A 25,211-nucleotide genomic window follows, 5' to 3' on the forward strand; every position below is an offset into this window, starting at 1 on the left:
AAACTTATTTTTTCCTACTTGCTCAGTTAAAGTTTCTCTTGAAGGGTATTACAGTTCAGCATCTTACTGTGCCAAAATTCATCTTCGAAAGCATTGCATGTTAGGAAGGTATGGCCCAACAGTGAAATAGGGGCCTGAATTACCACTACTGCTGGTCAAAGCACATATGAGCAAGAAATGAAGCTTTTCTTCAGGGGTACCTGACAAACAGCTCAGCTACACAAGATATCCCTGCCCCAGTAGTTAGCCCTGGCCCTTTCCCACCATACACACCAAATGGGAGTAAATGTTGAAAAATTATTTTGAGTGGAGCACTGTAGAAAGTCTTTAAATTGAAGATAAGGCTTAGGTCTCAGTCTCTCATATTCTGACAGGTCCCTACAGATCTAGCAACAGCACAGGCCACAACTGAACAGAATTGTTTCAAGTTACTGTTATGCAAGCCTCTTCCAGAGCATATTGTTCAACCACCAAATATTCAGACTACTTTCAATACAATACAGTTTTACTATGGTTAAGTTGAAGTTTCTTGCTTAGCAACTAATCAAACCAAGACAGTCCAGGACTAGAAGTGGTGAGAAAATCCTAGGGACTGATGGCTGCAGAGACAGATCTGAAGACACAGGCTGAGCACCAGGATGTCAACTTGTTCTATTCCATCTCCATGCTTTCTTTGTATTTGATAAACAAATACTTGTGGAGGCCAGAAATATTTGACACAGTTCAACCTTAAGTTCACTGTGGAGAGTCCTCATAAAAAGAGCTTCTCTTTCTGTAGGCAGCAAGAGATATTTGCTCCTCAAGGAAGACAACTCTGTAGAGAAGTTTAAACTGCCTAACACTACTCAAGTTCAGCTTTTAAGCCACTCCTGTGCCTATGCCCTCAAATACATGCTCCGTTCATTGTGTGCTGAGCACCTGTAGCACCTTCATTCCACACAAAGTGACTGCTGGAACGTGTATCTACTGGTTGGTGACCAGCAAGGCCCCTTCCTTTGGCACGGTCAGAGCTGCAGACAACGAGAAACACGGGGCAGCGCTGAAGCCAGCACAGCACCCACAGCCACAAGCTCAGAACACTGCCAGTTGTTAAAAACTTATAGTTCCACCAAATTAATAATTAGCAATAAAGCTAAATCTCTCTTCATTCTTAGTACTTCAACACAGAAAGCAAGCAAATAGATAAGCCAGGTTTATGACAAGGCAGTGAGAAGGACTACAAGCCAGAAACCAAATACCACAATCGGCTTAAGTGCATTCGTTCCTGCTTTAGTGACCTTGTGAGTACTGGCCACAAACCACACCAACTCGCAATTACTCAAGTCATGTAGCCACTAATGATTTCTAAAGTCTTGAATGTAGTCCTCTGCAGCTATGTTTAGATGTATTTGTGGTATAACAATTTGGATTGTTAGCACCTTACAGCAGCAATACATTTGTTTAAAAACAGAAAACAAATGTTTGAATAATTTCAAGATAGATTCAGCATCATAGGAGTTTTGCTGGGATTAACTGACAAGTTTTCCAGCCATGATACCCCACTGTCCTACCCAATATTAGCTTACCTGCTATTTCATTCTAAAGGGTTAAAAACATTTAGCATGTTTACTCAAAACATACCGGACTGGTGGAAGCAGCATCTAAGGAAAAGACTTTACTCCTCTCCCTGGAGCTGCTGTTCAGAGAACAGATTGGTTAAGCATTGAAAACACAGCTCCTGCACAGTTGGTTTGTCATACAGTATATCCCAGTGTCTTAAGATCATTTTACTAGTGTATCAAATGCCACTAGTCCAACTACAGTCTTCCCTACCATAAAAATCAACTTGTCAAATGCAGGTAATGAGCAGGGTAGTAACTGCTGTGACCCTTTGCATTTAAGAGTATTTTCCTGTCAAAAGTTCAGGCATAACCAATTTCTGTTCCTTTGTTCTTTGCTGGATGCTGTTCAAGTTCAGAAACCTGCTCTTAGCCCTCCTCCAGGGTTTAATCCTTCAAGGTTTATATAAAGCACCTGTTCGAAAGACTCCCAAGATCATACCCACATTGAGTGCCAATTTTTTATGTTTTGCTGATAGCAAACCTTGGCAGGTCTATGTAAAACTGCCTGAAGGGTCCTGAAAACAATTCTAACAGGCATTTGTTAATAACAAAACAGTAGTTGTAGATTCTCTTAAATATATTTCTCTAGCTTGTATAATCAAAGACACATGTTCTCTCCCATAGACTGGGAAGTGAATTAATTCTCAAAACCACTCAGCAGCTAGGGAAACAGTATAAACTCCAATAATTTAGCAAGAGAATGTTCAGTTTCCAGTTAATTTTTTTATCAGATCATCTCCAGGCTGCTGACAGCATGCCCCAGAGTCAGGAAACAGTGAGCACATGCATGCAAACACACACAGTACAAATAAGAAAAGTAAACTTCTAGCCTCTTACTCTGTGCTCTAATGTTATTTACCAAAGATTAAGATCTCCAGTGATGAGTCAGTCAATTCATGTTTATGGAACTTTAGTGGGAAAACGTATAATTAACAACTTTCCTTCCATAATTGTGCACCAAATCCCATATTGCCACAACATCTCCAGAGGGCTCTGCTTTTAAAATACTTAAACATATATATATATATTGAAATCAGTAAACGTGAGATTCATCAATATCTACTAACCCTCTAAAGGAAGCCTTCCTATATTCCCCTTCTCTGCAAAGTCTCTGACCTGCAAAAATGATTTCAAATATTCCTTTATTTTTAAAAGGTGTGAGGCAAAAATTAAACTACAAGTGGTTTTCCCAGTGCAAAATAAGATCATTAAGAGACAGCCATGTTCAGCTATCACCTGTTTTGTGAGACATCCCTCTACTAGTATTAAGGTCCTTGGTCCCATCTGCTAACAACTTCTTTCTTTCAGGTCAGTCTTAGAGCAGACCTGACTGTAAGTCATCTTTCCTGCTCCCCTGCAACCACTTCAGCTGCATCCTACAGAAGAAAGATGCTTATAAATTAGTTTTGTGGGGTTTTTTTGTTCTTTTGGTTTTTTTTGTTTTTTTGTTTTTTTTTTTTTAACTCAAGGTTGTCACAAAACATAGTATCACAGCCTCGGAAAAATAAATGGTTTTAAAATAAACAGGCACAACAGAAATCAGCTCCTGTACCAGAGGCTTCTGTTAACCAGGCAAAACCAGCCATGCTTTCAGAGTCACTTTTAAACATCATCTTTTTTACATGCTACTTTTGTCCCAGTGAGAGCAAGGATCCTGATTACAGCCTAAGCTGTCCAGTCCCAGCTGGAAGGAGACCTGGATTGTCCCATTTCTCACAGTTCACAACACCTGCCGAAGTCTCACACCATCCTCTTTTCAGCTCCCACTCATCTTTCTGCATGAGGTCTTCCCTTCAGCCACTAACTCAGGTTCTTTGCTATCCAAACAAAGCAGCTAAATCAGATAATGAAAAGCTATAGCTGTGACAAACAAGAGAAGCTGTGGCTATTACATAAAACTATGGAAACCATCTCAGGGCAAGATACCTTCTCCCTGATGTCCTTTTGTTCTAGACACCAATACTCAGTTCGCTCACCCAGATACCTTGTCGTACACACAGCCCAGGAGAAACCTAATGCTGGTGCAAATTCTGCCCACAAGAAGGCAGAGGTAGCCCTAAAAGCACACAGTGCACCCCACTTACTTAGCATATGGAAAAGACAGCAGTTGTTTCTCCAGTACAAACACTTCAGCCAGCAAGTTTCAACTTAAACCACAAAAAAAAAAATGACTGCAGCTTGGAGAAGTTTCCTAGTTTCAAGAACTTAGTTCTCCAAGTTGCTGACATCTGACCAGAAATCCAGCAAGGTACTAAAACTTTAATCTCAAAAAGCTTATTTAAGGTCTCAATCAAGGTTTATAGCAAAGGAGCACACCAAATCCCACAACAGATAAAGTACTTTGACCTGAAGCCCCCACAACTTGTCAAAGAAGAGCAGATTGTTGAAGTATGATTTTATTTCCCCACAATTGTTCCCAGTTAAACAGAAGTGGACCATAAAATTAAGCCAACTCTGAAGTTGCAACAAGAATAATCTTTGCCACCTACTACCAAGTTTGTGCTGGTTGCTCACCACTCATTGTGTAAGTATGCATGCTTAGGGCTGCCTTACGGTACAGCTCTAAACAGTGTCCCATCTGTGCCTACTCAAGTGCAGATATCTTTAAAAAGGCATTTTCTAAGACATCTGGCATTCAAAGGAAGATAGAACAAGCATTCCATAAAGCTACATTTCTTCCTAAATTACACTGGTACTACCTACCACCAAGCACCCTTGATGTTTATAGAGTGCTTTCAATTCCAGAAAGAATTAGTCATCAAGCAACTGCAATCAAAATTAAAGCAAATACTATTAATCGTATCTCCAAGGAAAATCTGAAAGAGGGTAACAGTCACTCATTCCTATACTACTAGCAGACATTAACACGTATCACAGAGTAAACGTCTGTTCTCCAAGTACTCCAGAGAAGTATTCCAGTCTTGAAGGGGATGCAAGACAACATCTGTTCTCACTGTAAACATGTCCACATCTGCAGCATCGCCAACATATATGACAAAGCACAGGAGTTAATTGCACCTCCAGAGGTGCTTTTGTACTTGCACAAGACCACCCCAGCTACGTACACCAGAAATACAGTTTTGTCAGCTGAAGTAATCTATGACTGACTGCCATAAAGACATCCAGGACTACCAAAAGACAGTTCTTCAAATACCAATTTTAAAATAGTCCTAAGGAGAAGAAAAAAAAACTCAAACCAAAAGCAAAACAAAAAACAAAACCATACACCCTCCCACCCCCCAACACCACACACAAAACAACCACACACAGACTTGCAGCAGGAACAAATTAGGTCTTTAAGATTTCACTAGCAATATAACCAACTTGATCCCAACTGGAACTGTCCTCCATTTAACATAAAACCAGCGCACAGAACCTAAGCCTATAGGTATTGGAAGCAAAACCTATTACATCTATTATCTATCAATTTTTTGTGAGCTACTATCCTGACACCTATCTTGTGCTCTACTACTAAAGCCCCCAAAACATAAGCTCAAGAAGCATGACTATTAATAGATAATCCTTGCAATCTAGTTCTGTGCTTTTGTCCCAATCTTATCAATGAAGTTGCTTCCATACTAAATAGGCTCTCTAATTTAGAAAGCTAAAATATTGATGTAAAGAAGACTAAGTACTTGCAAACAATGAAATACTATCAATAAAAAGAACAAACTTTTCTTCTATCCTTTTATTCTTAATATCCCCTTAAGTAAACACCGAAAGTACTATGTTAAGATCATTCTAGTTTTAAGCAGCCTGAAGCCACTGCAGTTTCTTGCATTTATTTGCACTTATAGTAACCCAGCATTAACAATGTTATAGAGTTGATTTAGATAATTTTTTTTTTTTATTTCTAGAGGCAAGAACACTAGGTTGCTGTAAAAAACAGGAAGCATAAAACATAATATTCTTAGAGTCACAGGATGAAGCACTTCATAGCACTTTGCCCATGCCTGAAATTGCCACCTTTTAACAGGCCAGAAGATAACTCATTTACCAGCTGAAATACCATACAAAAATGCCTTTTTAAACTAAATGCCACACAAGCACTAATCCAAAAGGGAACTACCAATTCTGGCCTAAGAACACCTTATGGCCTAATGTATAGCTTTGGGCCAAAGTCTGAGAAGTTAGGGATTCAAAGATTATGCACTCAGGTTACAAGCACAGAGACCAAGAACAGCCTCTTCCCTCCAAGTTCCTGAGACAGATTTAATGCAGCCATGAGACTCCTCTAATAAAAAAAGCTCTAATGATGAGCGGATCAATAGGAACTCCCTTGTGAGCAATCCTCATTACACATCAAAACCAAACAAAATCCAAGGAATCCACAACAGGCAGACAGGTTGTAAGGTGAAGATAACTCTGTTCTGGCAACTGCAGGTAATCAGTCTGACCAAGTCTTGGGGAAAGCTTCAGCTACTGCAGGGGAGATCTAGGACAGCTCTAGCAAAATCCACACATGCATTAAACGAAAATCCAGTACCATGTATCTTATGCCACTTCCCCTCACCCAGCCTAACTAGACTTGTTTGAAGCATGTAAGCACTATTAATTATTTATATGGCACACCTGCCCTGGCCATGCAGGGCATTTGCAGCTATACACATAGTTAAGTACTGATGGAGAAGCAGCAGAGGGGACAGTGACAGACAGCACAGATACACCCCTAGCAACACTAATAGCACAATGATCACCCTTCAGACTTGATAATGAACTAGGCTGCAGATAATTCACTGGATTTGTCCAAGCCAGCTTAGACCAGCCATTTATTTACTAAGCTGCCCTACACAGCAGGCATGAGACACATGAACAGAATTGCTCCTACCCTTAATGGGGTGAGGGTCCTGTAGCTAAAAGCAACAGTCATGATAGAGTTGCTGAATTTCCATCAGCCAACAGCAATCGGATTACAAAGACAAGCCCACTGCTTTATTAAATTCTAAGAACACTGGGAAAACAGCAATTAGTTCAAGAGCTCAGGTTTGGTCTCTTGCTGTGGGCACACACATACAGGTTTTCTGGAAGAGCTCAGTAGAAGCAGCATGCACATTAGGAATGTACTATTTCTTCAAAGCATCTGATCTGTTACTGAGACATAGGGCTGCATATCTTGTCCTGATCAGACATGGGTCGTAACTGTTAGAATTCACCCCAATACAGTTAAGAACCAAACACAGAAGACCACAGCCCTAATGCAAATCAAACCAAGCCTGAGCAGGTCCCACCAAATCTTGTGACAGATCCTATTGCAAAAGCACAACAAATCCAACAGTGTCTTCACCACTGCCAACTGCTGCCACTGGAAAGGGCTCAACCAGCAGAAAGCCAGCAACGTCCTACTCAACCCTGTTTACTCCCTAGTGCTACTGACAGCTGAGACAAAGCCACATCTTGAATGGTGACCTGAGCTACAGCACAGGAAGGGGACAGCCCTGCACAAAGTGGAACCAGCTTTGAAAGACAGTGGGGCTCCCTCAGCACTGAGGGCAACTCCCAACTGACCACCTATGAAGACGCCTAGATGTCTTGTATCTTACACCCACATTTGCCCAAAACAGCAACATAACACACCAAATGCTCCACGCTCTAGAGGATGTTAGCAGAACAATCTTGAGGGAAACATACTTAAATATCCCAATCATGTGGGCATATCCAGAGCATGCCAATATGTCACACAACACAGCTAAAACTGCCTTTTCAAGGAGACAACTGACTACAAAGCAGGGAATTGAGGTTTAAACAACCTCCCTTGAAACCCAGGCTTTCGAATCCATATATCCCTTATTTTGTGATGAGGAGGAAGAAAGACTACCAAGACTGATCCAGAAATAATCAGGAAGAACTGTTTGATAAAGCAGGCAGCCATAATCTTCCATCCCAGCATTTCTTCAAACCACTTTTCTCAGCTTGGCAGCGTGTCATATGTAACACAGAAGACATCAGGGAAGGGTAATTTGCAAGAAGAGACTAGAATCTTCAAGTTGATTTTGGCCCAGCTATTGCAGAAGCAAGGCCTAATTTTACCTCATCCTTCTCTCAAGCTCTTCAGTACAGGCTTATGCATCCAAATCCTGACTGCAGTGCTGGGGGATTTCATTACTTGCACAAGCCACCAGAACACCTCTGTAAGGCACTGATCCAACCCATGAGGGTGCTCCAGCATCACACTACAAGTTCTGAAGACTGAGTGTTAAACCAAGAACAGCACATTATTAATCCACTATATCCTTACTGCTCTGCTACTTATGTCTTTCTTCAAGTGTGCCTAACATAGAACAAAGACAACAAGAAAGATAGGACAAAAATTAAGTTACAGCCTATTCTCCTCACTGCAGCAACATTTTTAAGATAAAAACCATACCAAGTTGTTGAAGTACTATGTAAAATCAGATGGAAAACCTGACTGCATGGTGCCATTACAGAACACACCGTGTACCAAGCCACACAGGCTCATGTGGGTTATGTGGCTTCTTGTATTCATTAAGGGTTCACTACAACTGGTAGTGGAACTGTTAATAGAACCATTCAAGAAGAGAAATTGGCAACTAATTCATTCTGACTAATTGCAATGTACTCTCAGCTATCCTATGCAGCAGCCAAATGCCTTGTAGAAAACAGCATCTTTGTAACTGCTAATAACTAATAACTTTAGGCTATCATGTTCTTATTTAACTCTTACACTATTTTTTCTAATGTAATACCTACTATGCTGAAGTTTAGCATAATGCAGGAACAAGATTAATATTGTCTCGTCAATCAGACAGAATATTTTAGCCATCCACCTTCAGACCATGGACTGTTTAGCAATCCCAACACAGCAGAGAGGACACTCCACATGCGTGTAGAGGACTGTGCTGAAACTCAGAGCTGTGGGCATAACCCAGGCAGACTCATAACTCTGCTCCAGTGAGAGAAATAAGAAATGCCATCCTCAGTGCAGAGTGGACAACATGGAGCTGACAGTTAAAAAAAAAAAAAAAAAAACAGAAATAAAACTCAAGCTAACTATTCCAGAGTGATTCCGCTATCCAACATGACCATCACAACACACATACAGTAGGCAGAAAGGTGGCACATTCCTCAGAGGTTCATTTTCTGGCACTAACAGGTATTTACTTTCTTTTAAGTCACATTAAAAGGGGAGTATCCATGCTGATGTGAGAACTGACAGCCCTCCCCAACACCTGGCAGCCTGTAGAGGACTTGGAGGCTGGATTGAAACCACCACCTCCCGAAGAGTTACAGCAAAAGGGAAGGGGGGCTGGAGTAGAAGTCTGCATTTCAGGTTTCTTGTATCTGGACCTAGAAGAGTAGCTCCTGTACTCCCAGCCTTGAGCACCAGATGAAGAATCCAGTGTAGAACCTCTCACGTTGCTGTCACTGAGGACTAAAAACCAGAACACAAATAATAACATTAAAGGCAGCTTAGCAAAGACATCTGCATGAAGCTAAGGAGAGACTTGCAAACTTAATAAAAATCTTCAGTGTAGGACAAGTTTATTTTTAGTTTAATGGATGTGTAACACAGACTTCCAAAACAGAAAATTCAACAGCAGTTCTATGTTTAACCAAGGACAAGAGAAAAGCTGCCATCACACACCTCTGCCTGTCCTCTGCAGGAGAGGAACACCACTGACAGATAAGAGAGGCTTACAGATTTTACAGTATCAGCTGGTCTTATCTCTGCTCTATAGCCTCAGTCAGAAGATCAGATCAGGGATGAGAAGAAAGCTTATTGAGCTAGAATCTCATGTGGATTTTTTTCGTTTGAGGCACATTATGTGGAAAAATACAATTATCAGTTAATTTAATGCTGCAGTAATAAGTTGTATTTACCTATATGCTGTTGTTATGCTGAAGCCCTACACTGTAAGTATAGCTAGAGAATTTCTCCCCAATAAAGTACTTTTATCAGAAAAAACCCAACCTGATAAGTCTTCTTACAGTAGTTGTTCTTCCCAGAACAGCTGTTTTGTCTATGGCATCTGTACAGGATGAGTTTTAGAAGTATTCTTTCCCCTGCCATTTTTTCCCCTTCATAAAGAGGGCCAATAGTCTCAGTGGTCTGATCTCTAGAAGTTACCTTCTGATGCTTCTACAGATTTTTCTGGGAAGTCTATAGATCAGCCCCTGAACTGCTGCAGACTGGTGACAGCGAACTGGATTTCGGCAGAGCTATACTGACTGGACCAGCTAGGGCTATGACCATAAAGGTCTCCTAGTAGGGTTCACACAAAGCTTGTCACTGCTATAACATTAAATGTTTGTTTTCTATCTCATCAGGATTCAGCGTGGCCTTCTCCATCACTACTGATGATTAAGTACATTTTTATTATACCCATTTGTCACTTTCAAGACATTCCAGTACCTATTTGCAATAGGCAGAGTTTTATTGGAACTGCTACTAGAATAACTGAAGACAAGAATCACAGACCTTTTCAATATTTAATTATCTAGTATCACACAGGCTGCTGTGGATTTAGAGGAAATTATGCTTATGACTCATATGCCAGTACTGGAGGAGTTTTTAATAACAAAATAGCCCTAAAGGAAAAAAAACACAAAAACAAAACCACAACCACCCACTGCCGAAAGCTGAACATCCCCACCTGACTCCATTTCCAATGACAGCACACCCATCCAGGTACAGCTAGCACAAGGGTTTCGTTGCTTAACAAGTTTTATCAGCTAGATTTCAGTCACTCTTCTCTTCAGTGCAGGGAATGGTTTAAGACACAGAGTCCAAAAATGGTTCTAAACTCTTCAGGACAGTTTCACACAGTGCTGAGCTGTATCCATTCCTAGATTAGATACAGGTTGCTTAAGTCTCTTGTTCCTTCATGATGGAAAACACAACATATCTTGAAAGGCAAATAGTCATCTCCAGTCTAGTAGAAGACAAAAGCAAGCAGCCAGTTCTCTCACATCACCAACGGAGACAAATTTCATACAGCAATTTTTCCAGAAAGCCTAAAAGGCTTCTTTCTCTTGCCTTCACAGACTATTACAGAAGCTATTTGCTCATACATGAGCAAAAGTTCCCAACTGGTAAGCATTAATTTGCTTTCCATGTTTAGATACTTTCAGAAATATTACTACCAAGTTATTTCCAGACAGCTATTCTGATTTGCTGTGAATAGTAGGGCTACCCAATAGAGAAAAATCCCTTCCATTCAATTAATGTCTTAATATTGAGCTTAAAACAAGTGTCTCACCATAAATTAGCCTTACACCCTAATACATTTGAACAAGTATTTTACGTTAAGTACACATTTTGTCTTTAAATTAACTCCTACTATGCAGCTGTTGAGAACCACCACTACAGTGCTCACATCACACAGTTTAAGTGCATATGAGGACAGCAAAAGGGAAACAGTAAATGCCCACAAGAAGGAATTATTCTTATGTAGATGTACAATTCTCTGTTCTCAGAGTTTAAGTTTTAGCTATACTTTTACCAAGTAGTATCTAATCACAGGTAAAGAAACAAAGACATTACAGTAAAAACAGACATATATTTTGCTTACTACAATACTTATTCTGTACTTGTCAAGTAAACCTTCCTATCAGGAAAACAGGCTGCCAGCTTTTCTATGTAGGAAAGTGAAAATAAGGATAGCCTGTCTCTACCTCAAAGCGCTGAATATTAAGTCCATTAAATACATTAAAAATAGATCCATTTAATACGCAACTTTCCCACCCTTCAAACCACAAAATAAACTTACCTGACTAAAATCTAAAGCTGAAAGAAAAAAAAAAAAAAGCCAGCTATATGCTACAACTCATCCCACTAAAATCTCTATAGAAGTGACCTTCTACTTCCTTTCTCTTCTTTTAAAGTCTTCTTATCTGTGTGCATTAGCTTCTCTCACCCACAAATTAGGTGGCTGGGGCTCATTAGTGTAAACAGAACTGTAATAATTAGCATCAGGTAGAACTTGTATCTAGTTAAGCCTACTTTCTGGTGAGTAGTTAAAGCACAACCTATTCAGCTTCAATAGTCATTGTGTTACCCTGCCTGGATGAGAGCTTTCAGGCAACTTAGTTTTACTGTTCCATTGATTTTGCAAGTGCTGATATCACTACAGCTGTCTTTTAGATCTTATTTACTTGAAGGAATATACATGTTAAAATGTGTATAAACAACCAGAAAATATTATTGAGATTTTTTTTTTTTTTAATACTTTAAAGCTTGGTTCTTGGCCTCTTAATTGGCAACTTCTTATTTGAGTTTTCTTTCACTGTTCTTCTTAGTGTGAGCTGATTTTCCTTTTTACAGGTATATATAACAAGAAAACTCCTTAAATATCTTTTCCTATCTTTTGGTGTAAAAGGTAATTCTAAAGCATCTATTTCTGCTTTGACCTTAGTTTTAGCTACTTGCTTTTCTTCTGTTAATCCAATTCTATTTTTGGCTGTAGCCTCAGTCACAGTATAGTCTCCTAGCTGAAGCACTGCCAATCTTCTTAATGTAGGACTTCCCTTCCCCCTTCTTCAGGCTGCTAATCACGCTTCTCAAATTTGAGTCTATAAAATCTGATATAGCCATTTTCTCATTAGAATTGTTTATGTAGGAGTAGAATCACTGTTAATAAGTTTCTTAAACAATATGAAATAACGCCAAAAAACTACCGAAATATAGCTTGTAACATTCCCTTGTGTAAGTAAATGTTTACAAGAAATAAAGGATTGAAAAAAAGGTCATGGTCTGTCTTTTCCAATGGACTTGCTTTCATGAGGTCTGACATCACCACGGCAACCATGGAAAAAAAGGCAGTCCTAATGGCTGCAAACTTACCTGACTAAAGAAACCTTCTTCTATTTCCCATCACCATACAAATACTGTGTAGCTGCCTGTAATCTTCATATTGACCCTATGAAGTAGATAACTAACGTTATTCCTGTGTGCCGGGGGACCGATGACAAAATATTTGGAACTAAAGTGAAACAGCTTTAGCTTCCTGTGAAGAAAGAAGCCACCACATCACTGCTGTCCTTCTCCACCTCAGTAAATTTTGTGGCTTTTGCTTAGAGTACTAATATTTTATTACTGAATGCTAGTTCATGTACTAATTATGATGAAAATAAAAAATATGGTTGTTTTCATTTGCTGAGTCCCGATTTAATGACAGTGTATGCTCCTGTAGAACCATCTGCCCTGTCTAGACATGAACTGGGCCATAGAAATATAAATCCTGTATGATCTCAGCAGTGGGCAAAACTGATGTCTTGATTTGATTTGTAGCCTATAACAGAGTGAGGCAGAAACTCAGCAAGATGTCTGTGTGTAAAGCACTCGGTGTCTTACAACACACTTTAATTAAAAGAAAAAACGTTATGGTATGAAGAAGGTACAAGATTAACATGTCTCTGGTTGCCAGGGATCTCCCTACATAGGAGGTGGCACTGATAGCCTTCTAAGAGTTGAATGTCTCTTTAAACAACAGCCATCAGCAGCAGGAATGGCAAGTGCACAGAGCCTGGGAACCTGGCTGTTTAATGAACCAAAAAGTACCAAAAGCAGTACTAAATTATTTAAATCCCATGCAGTTTAGCACTAACACAAAATTGCACTGTCTCAAAAAAATCATATCAGAGCTATTATTGCTGCTATTTTATTTCCATTGTTCTCTCTTGGGGGTTTTGGCAAAAAGCCTTTTAAGTAAATGGTTTAGGTAATCAGCAGGCAGGCCAAGACTTCAACACAGCCATCCAGTGTTCAGGACTGCAGAATCTTCTTCTTTGGAGCCCTGGATGAGCAGTGTTGTGGTGAAAGCCCAGGACTGTTGAGGTCTCCCCTGCAGCTCAGGCTTGGAATACCTGCTGCTCTCTCCCAAGCCATGCCACGTGCTGTCCTCTGCATCTGTCTTGATCTCTTGCCAGGGCCAACGTGGGTCAGCACACTGAAGGGAGATGGTGTGGAGTCGGTGGTGGAAATGGACAGTGATTTAAATGGCAGGTGCATCTACTGTGAGACAAAACAGACTTCCTCGTCAGCTGCTCTCAGCTGAGATCTTGCAACTAGAGACCTTCTTGGATTCACTGTAGGATCTGGGATTTTGCAGATCTGTGAGATACTCTGTCAGAAGAGTGGGGATGGCACTGAGGAGATGCTGTGTGTAGAAGGTGTTGTGTACACAGTCCCAGCTACCAGAGACCTGTGACAGCAGGGCTCCTTGGCATGCATTTAGGGAAAGCATCATCTGTGCTACTGGGCAATTGTAGGGTGACAGCATATGGTACAACTCACAGTAGGAAGCTCTTGATAAACTGGCATTAGGAAGGCTGGGATACGTGAGCCGTCCTATCTCCTGTGTAGGTCATATATAAAACTCCCTTGTGGCTTCATGACCAGCTGTATCCAAAGGCTGTCCATATTCCCAAGCCAAAAAAATACACTGACTGGAATTCAGGATGTCAGAATATACAGTCCAGGCAGCAGGATACTCTCAGACTTTATATCTCTTTCTGCACACAGTCACAGTAAAAAAAAAATCAAAAGACAGAGGCTCTCTACTTATGTATGGTTTGTAGGGACACACACAGTTTATTTTATCAGTTCAGACTACTCCCTTGGACAGTCACGGTTGTGCTGCTTGTAGTGACTGCATGTTGACCTCTTCTGACTTCCAGAGAAGCTGATTTATTTTGTTCCTGTTGGCACGTCAGGTAGGGATACTGACTCCCTCCTTCCCCTTCTGCCACCGGGCCCTTCCATTAACTAAGAGCTCTCCTGTTACTGCCTTTATGCACTTTTTGCTATTTCCCAAAACAATTATTGGTCATTTCTGAGTAAGAAATTAATCTGAAACTCAAATGCCAGCAAACATCACAGACCATCCCAATCCTAGCATGGTAAGAAGAGGAAGTACTAGAATATACTGTGTTTGATGGTTGTTATTGTTCAATCAAAATCAGATATTAAGTACGGGTGCTATTTTATAACCTGCTCCTGGAAAGATTGGTGTATACAGTCTGATTTCTGTCCATGAATTTCCTAGTTCTACTTGGTGTTTAAAAACACAGACCTAGAAACAAAAGTCTGTTTCGAAGTTCAGATCTACCTATTCCAGATGATTATTTTACAGTCCTTTACATACACTTACCAAATTCAGCCATGATATCAAGCTAGGTTTCTTTCCCACCACTCCTGGGAAGCTATTCTGAACAGTTGTCTGATATTCAGAAATAGGCTTATTACTTTGAGACTAAATGTCTGTGAAAGTCTGTTCTTGCACCAGCATTATCCTCTAGTTCAAGTATTTGTTCTCTCTCTGACTATATGTATATAAACTTAACTGTTCAGATGATAGTTAGGCTGACAGAAGCTTGTGTTTGGTAGCTGGTAAGTAAAATACCAAAATATTGTGAAGCTCACAATAAATCTAGAAGTGTTGGCCAAACTGAAATGACATATTCTGCCCTGAACAGCTTTATCACAGTCAACTATAGTGGCCCTCTTAGTAATATGGATCTATATGGTATGTTACAGGATTACACTGCCCTCACCCTCTACAGAAATTGTATTTTTAATTCTTCTTATTATAGGGGCTCAGCACTTCATGTAAAGACCTGAAATGATATCCAACTCCTATTTCTCAAGATGGAACATATCTAAAATAACTCTAAAATGATGAGCACCTCTGGACATTTGTATGTTAACAAATTTACCAATAATTGCACTTTCCTGAAGTAGCTTAATTTGGGACCCCAATTCTCCAAATTTTTTGGTTTTTTTCTGTAACAAATTAAATCTTTCTCCTCAAATCTTTCAGATCTTTCTAGCCACTCTTTTCTTTTTCTGAAAGCCGATCACCCCCTTTTGCTATCCTAATGAACATTTGGAGCATTTAAAATCTTTTGAAAAATTGGATAATCAAATTTCAGATTTGTAAATAAAATCACTTTCATCAGAAACTGAGAGTAAGAACATCTTTTACTTACTGAAGATGGTGGGAAAACTTCAGCAAGGGTCAGGATTTTAGTTAAGGAGAGAAGAGTGAATAGTCACCACGCTTCAGGCAGTGGAGGGTGAGGAGGAGTTTGGTTGGGGGCAGGGAGGAAGGACAGCACTCTCTCCTCCTGCCTGGCTGGTGAGCTCTTTTGGAAACTCTGTTTTCCCCTGTTACCAGGCAGACAAATGGCACAAGGACGGCTTCAAGGAGCAGACTGGTATTAGTGAAACTGTGGGAAGGAGATGCAGCTGTTAATGCGTAAAGCAGGAGTGGTGCTCTCCTCAGCCTGGGGCTGGTCAGTGAACACGCACACGCCTTCATTCCCCTGCCTGGCTGTCCCTCTTCAAAACAAGGCACCAGGATTGAGGTCAATGTGTTTCAGTTCAGTAGCCACGGGACCACTGAAGCAGGAACTATGCTGAGCCTTCCGGGTGATGCAGAAATGTTGAGTAAATGACAACTGGCTTTCGGTTTAAGGCTTCCAGGTCAAGTCCTCATTCCCATCTGTGGAACCGATATGACAAATGCAGATGTAGCCTCTGCATCTGTTTCAGAATTATGATGGCTGCTGTTGACTTTGCATGTATTCTTTCGGCATCTTTTGTCTCCCATTTGCAAATAAACTCTATCTATTAAGCTAAGTTGACATTTGCTTGGAAGTATTTAAAGGCGCACAAAAGCCTGGGTTATTTGTTTCATGTATCCTGTTCATAAGCATGGGCCTGAACGTTCCTAGATGTCACAGGATGTTCTATTGCCTTCACTGCGCGCTGTCCGATTTGGCAGGAGAGCGCTGGGTCAGCAGGAGATAACACCTGAGCCCTCCTTCTATTCAGAGTAGCACGTGAGTCAGGGTGGTGTTATTGTAAGGAGAGAAACGCTTTTGCTTTCACTCGTTATGACTACCTACCTATTTAATGAAATCAAATACATTAGTTTGGTCATCTGCATTTGAGAGATTAGGAATTAAAAATTAAAACCTTCCTGTCAGTATTAAACAAGAGGTAAGGCTGCCTTCTCTCCCTTAGAGAACTTGTGCATTACTTCCAGTTGTGTTAATCCTGATTTGCCACACTCTAAAAGAAGGTAGGTTCATCAGACCAAGCCCGTGGCTAAAACAAACTGACACACTTTGTAGGATGTATGACGATTTACAAGTCTGACCCAATCATGGCTCTTCATCTTAGTCACATGGAAGAAAAGTTCTCATTCATTTGCACTTTGTGCTGATGCCCCAGTACAACAATCTCCAAGTTGTTAATTAGAACTAGAAATAACTAAAATATCATATGTGAAAAAGCAGTGGAAACGTATTTCAAAATCTACAGTATGTCTTGTGATTCTTCATCACAACATGAAGGTATTGAAACTAATTTACTGACACTACCTGTTCTTTCTGATTTAAACTAGTTGTAATGCTTACTGCAAGGAAAACTATATTGTTAGGAAACACCTCTAGCTGTCTGAAAAACCTCTACTGAATGTCATATACATGTATGTGGCATTCTATCTATAGGGATTATGTTGCTTCTCTGAGGGGGCAATAATGTTAATCAAAAATCTAAAAGCTTTCCAAACAAATACTGGAATAATTGTTCAAATAAGATGTTTTCAATAGTGACACTTTATTTTTTGATTTTGCATTAAAAAAAAAAAACAACCTGCTATTTTACTTTTTTTTCTTCATCTTCCACTATGTCAACAATCTTTCACAAATTATCCTTTGAGTGTACCCACCAGAGAATCGGTTATCTAAAGCTCTCACGTGTCATGTCTCCTATACCTGCAACTGCTCCAAAGGGCTTCCCTAGAAAAGATGGGAGACTGAAAGGAAAACATTTATGTTGATGAAAAGGCCAAGCCAAACTTAATTAATGGCTGTTCCAGAAGCAGAAAGCTGTTGCTGCAGATATTTTAACTGCCTCTTCAAAGTCTTAATATATTGCTCTGCATTACCAGCTACACATGTAAGAGACATTTTGTGAGTAACTATCCCTTAAAATAACCTGTCAGCAATCAGGCTCTACAGATACTGTCGGTAACAGATATTCTGATATTTCTGCTACTACAAACTGATTAAAACGTGCCACAATGCAACATGGTGCAGGAAAATAAATATGAAACAGTAATCTATTATAGTAATAAAGCTAACATAGGCACTTAGAATATTACTTCACAAGTGGCAAATCAGTCTTCTCAAACATTATTTAGAGGGTGTACTTGACAGCTCAGAGAAGAACGGTCAAAGGGAAATGAACCAGCTAAGAGTGCCACCACCTACCAAGTCTATGGAGTGTCACTTGACAACTTCCTAGAAGAGCAGAAATGGATGATATGGTCTTCACTACAGTAAAAATGCCTTGTGAATTGGTAACAAATTGGAGAGTGATCAGTTCCAGATGCTGCCATCAATTTTCAGGTAATCATCCAAAATGCCATGTAGAGTCAATGGGACTGTCAGCATGGAACTTCTTGGAGAGGGAAGAAGAGTTAATTACCAAGAAAAAAAAGGAATGCTTTAAATCAGTATCATTTCTGAAGTCATAGATTTCCGTGTAAAAACTTCCTACAGAGTTGGCAGAGATTAAGACTGTATTCAAACCTTGTGGCAATGAAAATATAATAGTGAATGACTATTCTTTCTGTACACAGGAAGTGCAATTTCATTGTCCTGGAGATATTCTAGGACCCTGAACAGCCAAGCAGCTGTCCTTGCAACCATTTTACAGTCAGATGTTTTAATCCTGCATGGAATTACAAGGATTGCGTGGATTTATTAAAGATATCACCTCCCCTGCCACAGTAAGGCAAAAAACTGTTTCTTCTGCAACACTACTTAGGACCTTAGTTATATATTGAATTATTCCCCAGTAAATGTGTATATAACACCTTTTTCTAGCTCAGTGTCATAAGCAGACATATTTTAAATTCCCTCCTGTCCTACTGCATACTGTCACAGTCAGACAAGCTTTGAGTTCTCCAAGACAACAGAAGTTCAGGTTGGCCTCCAGTTAGCCCCGTCACTGTCACCACCTCACTTTACAGCTGAGCAGGATCTCACACTGCTTGAGGAAAGGCTGCTTTGTGTTACTATAAAATATAGTAACATAAAACATGGGGTTTATTGTGAAGAGGTCTTGCTGAAAAGGCATAATTGCCACTGGTGTTTATGGAAATAGGATCAGGCCTTTGATGTGATTGAATAAGCTGCACATTATATTATGCTATGTGCCAGTTAAACATGGATGAAAAGAGGAGCTCTGTAACACACATAATTACCACCACACCATGAGTATGTGCATAAACACACACATATTTTAGCCTTCAACTGGAAAAATTTCCTATCATAGGCTAGAATTTCTATGTGCCAACACTGTGGTTGCAACTGTCTTGCTAGATGTTTCTGTAACTCTTGGTCATGTTAATGGACATGACAAGCACTTGCTGAGGAAGTGCCCCCCCTCTGCTTAGTCCCCACTGCCCCTAAGCCTGCCAGGTGCATTTCACACAGCAGAATGGGGCTTTTGCTCTTAGTTAAGCACTTACATGTTAATATTTTAGGAATCTGTTAGCTCAGCACTGTGCTAACCCATCACAGGGTTACTGTGGTTAAAAATGCATTCAGGGTGGCTGCTGATCTACCTGCAAGTCTGACGCAGGCATCCTGCAAGTACAGGTGGCTTGAGTGAGCTCCATGGTGAAAGCTTTAGTCTTCCCTGTGCTGCTTACACTGTCTGAGCCTGACCTTCACAATCCCAAGACACCTTTGAAGCAGCTACAGCAATATGTAACAAGTGCAAAGCTGACTCCAAGTATTTCACCTATAGCTGCTGTGCATTTTATATCTATCTATAGGAATTATGTCTAACCCGTAAATGACAACAGATGAAAGCCTGGAGCAAAATAGGTGTCTGTGTGCAATTATAACTGCTCAGTATGACACTTCCCAGCAGCTGCATCATGGTAATAATGTACTATCACAGCACAAAACCAGGATCTAGCCCAGAGAGGTTCTTACACAGATATTCCTCTGACAAAAGAAAGAGACGGATCCTTTATTACCAAAAGGGAGTAAGGCTGGAAGAGACAGATGCTGTTCTTAAGACCAAATATACAGAATAAAATATAAGCAACTATTTCAGGGGAAATGTAGATAGAAAAGCTATAAAAGGAGTATGGTTTCACACCACAAAATGATGTTTATATTTCAGTTCCTTGTGTCCTGGGAGAAGACTCTGTCACTACCTTTACAGTAAAAATACTTCTTGCTGATGTGTACCACTGAGTAGTTGAAAAAGACCACAGTAAATGACATAAAGATCATTTGTACCTTTAATCCATTCTAAAGCTGGAATTCAATTTTTTTTGTCCTAAAAATAAAAGTGCTATTGTGTAATCATCCAATGTATTATTGACAGTTGCTTATTTTTAGTGACTTGAGGAGTCAGGAAGGAGAAGAACAAGTTAGTCTTTGATGTCTGTGGTTCCAACAGCAAAGAGCTGGAGACTTCTTTGAGAATAATTTTAATCTAATCAATTTAGCTCAGCTAGTACAACATTACAGCAATAAAAAGATTTAGTTGTACAAAGCAAGAAAAAAAATCAATTAATGAGCAAATGCAAAAAAAGAAGAGGGCTGATCATTTGAGTGGCAGGAGGTGACTTGCCATCTCTAAATTCTCCTTTTCTTATCATCTGCTTTTGTTTGAAGTCCTTTGTACCAGTGCTAAGCAGGTTTAAAACGCCACCCAATATACAATTACATTTTATACTATATTAGCACATGTGGAAGCAAGACTATAAAATGCAAGAGGGTAGAAAATCACAATTGGATCTGATGTGAAAGGACATCATTAGATCATCACAGAGGCACTGTTCTTCTTGACTAAAGTACATCTATAAGCTACCGAAATACCTTTCATAGTATGAAAAGAAATCTCTGTGACCCAAATCAAAAGCTACCAAAACTCCCTCAAAAGTAAACAGGACTAGCAAACAAATTACAAGTCTTTGCAACAGGAAACATCTTCTCTTCTAAAAAGGACGGAAGGCAGAATGTTCTGATCCATAGGTGATAAGAAAACTGCAGGGGATGAAGACAGGGTTACCTGACCCTAGCTAAGGATGACAAAAGGGTGACCAATCTCCCCTCCACGCCATGCAGCTCAGGAAAGGCCTTCAGATTTTGCAGTGCCACCACACGACCACGTCTGAACTGACTTTCAGCTGACAGTGGCTCTCAAAACGTGATTTTACAGTGGGGTTCACACAGCCCAGACCCCCCTGTTCGGTCCACACAGAAGGCAGGTCTGCACACCAAGCCACAACATGCTGTGAAAAACAGAGCGCTCCTGCCTTTCTGTGTCTGTTTCCTACTGCTGTTTGAGATTATACTGGCTGGTAGTGAGCGACATCAGTGCTGATCCAGGTGACCATGTAACCAGCTAATAGCTAATGTTGACGCGATCCAGGCAATGGGAATGAGTATGCAGGAAGCAGGAAGGCAGGACCTTCTCTCTGGGTGGCGGAGGGACTGGATCTGGTTGTCCTAAGCCTACTGCAACCAAATCCTTTTTACTACCTCTATTATGTAATTTTATAGGCATTATATATACCTATACTAGATATTACTCTGTTATTCTCCAGAAAAATATTCTAAATAGGAAATACACTGTTCAACAACTGAGAAGCAGCGGTCTTAATGCTAACTAGCAACCCCTATCTTTCTTCAAAGTATCATCTAATTTGGATTTCACTTACGTGAAATGAAGGGAACATGTAAAAGTCTAAAGCTGTGTGTAGATAAATCCCAGCTCGAAGATCTTGGTGACTCGGGCACTCAGAGCATGACTGAGGTCCACAAGTATGATTTATAAAAGCTGAAGCTCAAATTCCTTATGAATCTCATGTTCAAGTTACACATTCTCCAAGAGCCAAGCATTCAGTACCTGAAGGGCTGCTTATGGGCACCTAGTTTGGATTCCAAACGTTGGGCTGCAAACAGATATGCCAGACTACAGTTCTGAGAAGGGCATCTCCCAGCCACAGAACAGGATTTCAGGTCGGACTGCAGAAGTGGACACAACCCCAGGCACTGGAGAGTAGAATCTGCTTAACTGCAACTGTTTCATCTGAATGGCTTACACTGAAGATAAGTAAAGCTAGTAATGTGCTAAATCCTAGTCTGAAGCCTTACGATTTCCTATGAGCTAGCATTACACACCTCTTTGCTCAGCATCTTGCTTACTTCAGCAGCTATGCAGATGTCCCTGAGGTTCTGTCCTTATTAGCAAGCACTAAGGCCAAACAGGGGAATATTACTAGAGTGACCAGGTTGCGCAGAGGAGCCAGAAGGAAGGTGGCTTCTCCTTCAAGCTGGTTCATGGCTGAACAACTATGAGTGGCTGGAAGGCATCTTCCAGTTCAGTACCATCCAAAAGCAATCCAGCAAATGCTCACCAAGGTGATCTCAAATTTAACCCAAAGTAGAGCTGATCAGGAAATGTGCTTCAAAAGCATATTCTTTATTCAAGTAAAAAGTGCTGAAGGAGCATTATACTGCACTCTTACCACAGAGATGGTACTGGGCACCTCGATATTTTGCTACAAACAAAGTCCATAAGTCCATAAGTCACAGACAATGTCACTGAGGCTTCAGCTATCCCCAGGTAAAACAAATGAATTCCGAAGGCAGCCTGGTCCTACACAGGTCAGCAGAAGATCTTTTGGGACTAGAATTACACCTTCGAAGTATTTCATTTTTGTCTATCTTCTTATAAAAATGGAAATGAATGCAAAGCATTTTCCTAAATGAGCGTCTTGAGAAACCTCACAATTCACCTCCCCGCAAGCCCACAGCAGTCCCCGGTGCTCTCCCGGTGCCTCACACGGGCCGAGGCCCTGGACCAGCCCATGGGGAGCAGGGCCCCTGGGTCCCCACGCTCTGCCGGCAGCACTGCCCTGTGCCCACTTTCGCACCAAGGGATCTCCCACTCAGAAACGATCAGAACCAAGAGAAAGAAAGGGAGAAACACCCTGTGCCCTCCCCGGTGCTGTCAGAAGGCAACACCCGGGCTGTCCGGGGGAGGTTGTCCGGTCCCTGCCCTGGCCCCCGCAGTGCCACTGCGGCCATGGGGACCGACCCACGGTGCGCAGGGCCCGGGGTGTCTGGGCGCCCTGCGGGGCAGAAGCGCGGGGGGCCCTGTGGAGCGGCCGGGGTGTGGAGGCCCGAGGGGTGCAGTGCTGTGGCCGGGGTCTGGAGGCGGGGGCAGAGGGCTCAGTGCCCATGGGGTGCGGGGCCGGGCGGGCAGCGCTGCTCTGCCCCGCTGCGGCCTGAGGAGCCCGAGGGGGCCGCGGCGCCTCCTTCCCGCAGAGAGACCCCAGGGCGGGGGCGGCACTGCGGGCTTCCCGCCGCCAAACACACCGGCGAAGGCGGCGGCGGAGGAGGGGGTGGCGCGGGGCGGCGGCGGGGCCGGGCGCCCGGGCCGAGGAAGCGGCGGCTCCTCTCCCTTGCGCTCCTTCCTCCGCTGCGGCGCCTCCTCCCGCTGCCGCTCCCTCCCGCCTCGCCGCGCCCTTTCCTCACCGGCCGAGGAGTGGATCTTGGAGGATTTCCGCTGCAGGGACATCCTCAGCGCCGTGTCCAGGCCGGCCCTGTTCGGCATGCTGCGGCCGGGGCGGCAGGCGAAGCCCGCGGCCGGCTAGGGCGGCAGCGGCGGGCTGGCCATGGGCCCCCCCTCACGCAGACGCCGCGCTGCGGCGGCGGCCGGTGGCACCGGCGCGGCCTGGCTGCGGGGGCGGGCGAGGCGCTAAGCCCTCACCGGGCTCGGCTCCCCGCCGCTGTCCCGCTGAGCAGCGGGCTCGGCGCCGCAGCGGGTGCTGCGCCCTCCTCCTGCCGTTCCCTCAGCACTGGGGCCGCAGGGAAACCCTCCGGGCGCGGGGCTGCGGCTCCTTCCCCGCGCGACATCGGAGAGGGCCGGCCCCGCTGCGAGCCCAGGGCTCGCCGCTGCAGCTCCCGCCGACCCCGCGTCCCGGGGGACCCCGGCTTTCGGGGCCGGTGAGGCCCGACGGCCCCGGGCGCCTACCGGGTTTCTCCGGTAACGCCACCGAGCACAAGGCGGGCGCAGAACCGGGTCCCGACCGCCTCCTCATCGCCGCTTACAGAAGCAACGGCTTCCCGGGAGTACAGGGGCCGGCCCGGCCCGGCGCTGGTGTCCGTTGTGTAGGGTGTAAACGGGCCCGGTCTGATTTCCCGCTGCCTCACACCCCGCAGCCATCTGTACCGCAGTAAAGCGCTACTCCTGTGGTAACAGCCTCTCGCAACTCCATGGATCTGGAATGAATCATTATGTAAGATATGATAAAGTCTGGGCCTGGGTGTTTTGTAAGATGTTTGTCTGAAACTACTATTTTACTGACATTTTAGGTGCTTAAGCATCAGAACAAAGCCCTTGCTGGGCTTCTTTGTTCCACTTGCAAAGGCATATTTCATCACTATGGCGTGCTGCCAGCCCCTTCCTTCACAAAAGATGTTCCTTCTCAACTTAAAATATCTGATAAATCAGGGATAAAAAAAGATATAGAGGAAAGATTAATCAATATATCACTTAATTCTTACAGCACATCACCTTTCTGTCCTAAACATTTTCAACCATGAGAGTTACCTTCCAGGGACAGTCAAAGAACGAAATTAAAGGGTAAAAAATAAACTAAAAGAAAACCTTTCACAGATGCTGGTCTCAGGCATATTAGCAGTGATTGCCACATCCTAAGGAGTTGCCTTCTCTACTATAGGAGCTTCAAGCTAAGACTGTTTTAAATGGGGCAGAAGCTTCCCTGAGATGAGGATGTACTGCGTTTTGGGAAGACCTATTGCATAACAAATGGCCTCCAGTACCATGAAAGTCTGTGAAAAATGGCCCCAAGTCTGTATCTAAAGTACTCTACCGTACAGAGTTGGCTCACATACAAGATAGGGAATTTGGATTTTATTACAGAGATTGTAAATAATGCTAAGCCACTGAGTCTTGCAGTGTTTTGGTGTCCTCACATATAATATGGAAACTGATACTTTCCAGCTACAACTTCACAAAAAGGTCCAAATAGAAATTTTCATGACAAATCACTTTGTGCTTCATAAATGCAAAGTGGTATAGAACTACGGGATTTTACACTGATTTCTCTGAGCACATCATAATCCACCTGGAGATGTTCCCTTTGGGACAGTGCTACTGCAGACACATACTTGTTGGTCTGTGAGAAGCTTTTGCTTTTGTGGATTTTATTACTGTGAGAGAAGACTAGCCCAAGAGCTTTTGCAGAAGATATCTTCTGGTAAGGGCCAATCTGAATGCAAGCACTCCTGCATGCCTTTCCCGTTTTAAGACCATGACATGGAGCTGGTTATTTTCATTAACATTATTTTCTCCATCAGCTTACTCTTTTGCCTTTCTTCAAATGATTTCCTGTTGTGGTCAGTGTTTTTTGCACCTGTAGGAGTTGCCTGGAGAACAGAAAATCATTTCATGTATATTGTTAGCTAGTAGAAAAAGTGAAGTTCACTTTGGGTTCAAGCTGTCAGATCAAAGTCAAGGGAAGTGCTCCAACACAGGACCAAGAAAGACTGGTACCTCCTGGTTTCATGTTTACTTTTTCT

At 42.2% G+C, this 25,211-nt stretch overlaps 1 protein-coding gene across 3 annotated transcripts in view; it reads right to left on the bottom strand.

The window, feature by feature from the left end:
• The window catches only part of ATP8A2 (ATPase phospholipid transporting 8A2), a 347,902-nt gene extending 324,101 nt beyond the window's left edge, over positions 1-23,801 (bottom strand). Inside the window, exon 1 of one of the 3 annotated variants that reach the window (XM_071804368.1) lies at positions 23,718-23,801. Coding sequence is in view for 1 of the 3 variants with exons in the window: in XM_065830605.2 (XP_065686677.1) it covers positions 23,142-23,220 (79 nt within the window). In the remaining 2 variants the exon portion in view is untranslated. Of the gene's footprint in view, positions 1-23,141; positions 23,412-23,717 lie in introns of those variants that run through there. The other 2 variants (XM_065830605.2, XM_071804354.1) reach the window with 2 other exon arrangements.
• Between the last annotated feature and the right edge of the window lie 1,410 nt (positions 23,802-25,211).

The sequence above is a fragment of the Patagioenas fasciata genome, chromosome 1 (genome assembly GCF_037038585.1).
Source record: "Patagioenas fasciata isolate bPatFas1 chromosome 1, bPatFas1.hap1, whole genome shotgun sequence".
NCBI lineage: Eukaryota > Metazoa > Chordata > Aves > Columbiformes > Columbidae > Patagioenas > Patagioenas fasciata.